Source organism: Entelurus aequoreus, linkage group LG21 (genome assembly GCF_033978785.1).
Source record: "Entelurus aequoreus isolate RoL-2023_Sb linkage group LG21, RoL_Eaeq_v1.1, whole genome shotgun sequence".
In the NCBI taxonomy this organism is placed as follows: domain Eukaryota; kingdom Metazoa; phylum Chordata; class Actinopteri; order Syngnathiformes; family Syngnathidae; genus Entelurus; species Entelurus aequoreus.
This window is the reverse complement of record NC_084751.1, coordinates 22,712,814-22,716,911: the sequence shown is the minus strand read 5'-3', so window position 1 is coordinate 22,716,911 and position 4,098 is coordinate 22,712,814. Positions and strand designations below refer to the sequence as shown.

Genomic DNA, 4,098 nt, shown 5'->3' with positions numbered 1-4,098 from the left:
CTGGCTGCAGCAACACAACCAGGAGGACTTTGAGTTGGATAGCAGACGCGCTACCGTGAGTACGCAGCTTTGGCTTCCAAACACTTGATCGCTTGCCCGTACGTGCGTGCCGCTATGTGCATGTCACGTACGTAACTTTGGGGAAATATATGTTTTGTATGAACTTTACGGAGGTGAACGGTACTTTGGGCTGTGGGATTGAGTGTGTTGTGCGGGTGTTTGAGTTGTATTGGTGGGTTATATGGACGGGAGGGGGGAGGTGTTTGTTATGCGGATTAATTTGTGGCATATTAAATATAAGCCTGGTTGTGTTGTGGCTAATAGAGTATATATATGTCTTGTGTTTATTTACTGTTTTAGTCATTCCCAGCTGAATATCAGGTCCCACCCACCTCTAACAGCATCGTCCATATCTGAATCGCTTCCACTGCCCTCTAATCTCTCACTCTCACTTTCCTCATCCACAAATCTTTCATCCTCGCTCAAATTAATGGGGTAATCGTCGCTTTCTCGGTCCGAATCGATCTCGCTGCTGGTGGCCATGATTGTAAACAATGTGCAGATGTAATGCGCTCCACAACCTGTGACGTCACGCTACTTCCGGTATAGGCAAGGCTTTTTTATCAGCCAGTTGCGAACTTTATCGTCGATGTTCTCTACTAAATCCTTTCAGCAAAAATATGGCAATATCGCGAAATGATCAAGTATGACACATAGAATGGACCTGCTATCCCCGTTTAAATAAGAAAATTTAATTTCAGTAGGCCTTTAAAAAAACAAAAACAAAAAAAAACTGGCATACTGTCGAAGTGCCCTTTCTTGTTTTATTGACAATTTCTTGACTCTGCAGCATTCATTTTTATTTTTTATTCTCACATGGTGCAGAGAATCACCAGCGAGAGAGTAAGATGGCGCCACCAAAAGCGTAATGAATAAAAACGGTACTGTACTCCGTTTGAAAAGTACCGGTTCCCCATTTCTTTTTTTCTTTCTTTTTTAACGGGCATGACGGCGCGTCACCACATCATGACGTTGGTCATTTTACGAGCAGTGGAGCATGATCGGCAGCGCACAATCATGGAGTACTTACAAGCAGACAAGGTGTGTAGACAGAAAAGGAAGAACGGACGCATTTTGGCCTAAAAACTTAAGATAATGGTGAAGGTCTAACACTCAAACACACCTCTACAGGAGGTGCTGTAAGACATGGCTAGCTAGCTAGCAGCTATCGTCCATCCGCAGTCCGCAGTGTTTTAGCTACTTCTAAATCCCTAATACTCGCCTCCATGGCAACAAATAAATTACGTTTCTTACAAGTATCATCCCTGCAGGACGAGGAATAGCTAAAACATGCTTCACTACACACCGTAGCTCACCTGTAATGATATCAAGTACAAGAGCGTATCTAGTCGATACTACTATGATTACATCGATATTTTCAATCATCACAAAATCTTTGTTCCTTTTTTTTTAAATTCATATTGTTTATAAACTCAGGAAAGATGTCCTGGACACATGAGGACTTTGAATATGACCAATGTATGATCCTGTAACGACTTGGTATCGGATCGATACCTAAATTTGTGGTATCATCCAAAACTAATGTAAAGTATCAAACAACAGAAGAATAAGTGATTATTGCATTCAAACTGAAGTGTAGATAGAACATGTTGAAAAGGAAAATAACCAGATAATAACAGTAAATGAACAAGTGGATTAATAATCAATTTTTACAGGTCGTCCTTTATAATTTTGACAAAATAATAGAATGAGAAATGACACAATATGTTACTGCATATGTCAGCAGACAAATTAGGAGCGTTTGTTTGCTTACTTACAACTAAAAGACAAGTTTGTCTAGTATGATCACTATTTTATTTAAGAACAAAACACATATAGAACGTTTCATCGAACACATTTTATATTGATATTGATTACGTGTCTATGGCAATATGTATTGATATTATCGGCCCAGCCCTAGGACACAACATATATGAAGGAAAGACTGCAATTATCGCTTACCTGTTTGGCCACTGTCATGTTCTCTTCTGCAATAGAGTGGATGACCGTTTGAAGAATGTCGTCGTTGTCAAGGATTTCAGTGACAGCGTCAGGGTGCTCCACCATTCTACCAACCTGATGAGACAGATAAGTCCTGTAATTACCGGACTACAATACTCTTCATTCAATGACTGTAAATAATGTAAAAACAAGAGTATAAAATAAGTCATACTGTTCTATTACCTTTGTTCATACTACTGTCACTACTCAACAGCCAAAGAACTGTAGACACCTTAATATTTATTACTTCCTATACTGTATATACTATGTATACTGTTATACTATTTGACATTGCACTGGCACTGTATGTGACTACTGTACTTTTACTTGTACTGATACTTCTACCATAACTACTGGGACTTATTGTGCAACTTATTGTCTTGTAATTAATGTACATCAGAGCCATTCAAATGTTTGTATTTTTTGTATTTAGTGTATTCGATTCAGCAACTAGTGTTTGGATCCCACTGTACGCAATATCTGAAGAGCATGGAAAAAAGCATTTCACTGTGGTGTACTCTGCATGTGACGAATAAACCTTGAACCTTCATAAATTAGAGCAGTAATTCTAAAACTAGTGGTACACGCCATGCAGGCTCTATTAGTGGAACACCAAAATAATTAAAATATTGAAATACAGTGTTACTGTTCAAACTGTCTTTAATGTTACAATTGCCAAACATATTCAATATACTTGCTAAATAAAACAGCTGTCTTGTTTTTAATAAATACTTAGGCCAACTAGCAATAAATAAATAAAACAATAAAAAATGTTGGTCATTGTTTACTGAGATGAGGAAACAAATATGACAACCACTGGGTTACAGTACAGCTTTTGGTTACTAGATTTACCGGTGCATGCACAGTTTGTGAGCAGGTTTACCTGGGTCAAAGCCAGTATCTTCACAGTATTGTTGGGATGGGTCAGACCTGCCTGCAGTCTTGCTCTGTAGTTCTGGGCGACATGCAAAGGGCTGCAGGCCATTAAGATGCGTTCAAGGATGTCCACACAGAGCTCAACCTGCTCCCTGCCAATGCAGATGTTGTAAATGAACACTATGCAGAATACTGTTGTGTGGACTATTAACCACACGTGTAGTTTTTGTAAACCCGTGTACGTTAAAATAAACACTTGAAAACATTTAATCTATAGAATTTTTAAATATTTGTGAATATTTTTTGTGGCATAATATAATTGACCTTATTTATCTGTAACAAACAGAAACGTGACTCAGCAAACAGCACCATACCAACCTTTCATTGGAGTTTAACAAAGAGAAGATCACATCGAAACGATGTCCGCTAATGAAGTCCCTCAAAGCGCTGACGGGTATCGATAAAAGTGCAGTTTTCAGACACTGTAGCTCCTCAATTGGGTCTTCTACGCCGGAGATTTCTTCCAGCAAACTCTCGATGGAGGCAGCCATTATTTCCACTGTTTATACGGGAAGCTAACTGTGACACTGGCTCGCTGGTAGTCTCGCTGAGTTTGCTTCCGACTACGCTTCTTCTTTACTGATTGAGGATTGGATTATAGACACAGTTGCTAGTTGTTGCCATCTGCTGGTTATTGCTCCACATTGCATCTAATCTGATTCAACCGAGCAACAAATAAAAACAGTATTCAGGAACATTTATTCCATTAAAAAAGATTACATAAATGTTAATATGCGATAAATATAGCCATGCAAGTTTAATTTGATTGATTGATTGATTGAGACTTTTATTAGTAGGTTGCACAGACAGTGAAGTACATATTCCGTACAATTGACCACTAAATGGTAACACCCGAATACGTTTTTCAACTTGTTTAAGTCGGGGTCCACTTAAATTGATTCATGATACAGATATATACTATCAGATATATACTATCATCATCATCACAAAAGATAATCATCAAGGTATATACATTGAATTATTTACATTATTTACAATCCGGGGTGTGGAGGGGGGTTAGGTTTGGTTGTTATCATCATTTCAGTCATCAACAATTGAGAACAGAGAAATGGACACTGAAACAGTGTAAGTCTGACTTGG

General features: G+C 38.4%; 1 protein-coding gene across 1 annotated transcript in view; it reads right to left on the bottom strand.

The window, feature by feature from the left end:
• psmd5 (proteasome 26S subunit, non-ATPase 5) overlaps positions 1-3,581 on the bottom strand; it is a 15,079-nt gene extending 11,498 nt beyond the window's left edge. Inside the window, exons 1-3 of the mRNA XM_062031978.1 lie at positions 3,316-3,581; positions 2,945-3,089; positions 2,023-2,136 (exon numbers count right to left, since the gene is read on the bottom strand). Coding sequence (XP_061887962.1) covers positions 2,023-2,136; positions 2,945-3,089; positions 3,316-3,488 — 432 coding nt within the window. The 5' untranslated portion in view covers positions 3,489-3,581. The remainder of the gene's footprint in view (positions 1-2,022; positions 2,137-2,944; positions 3,090-3,315) is intronic.
• Positions 3,582-4,098: the final 517 nt, after the last annotated feature.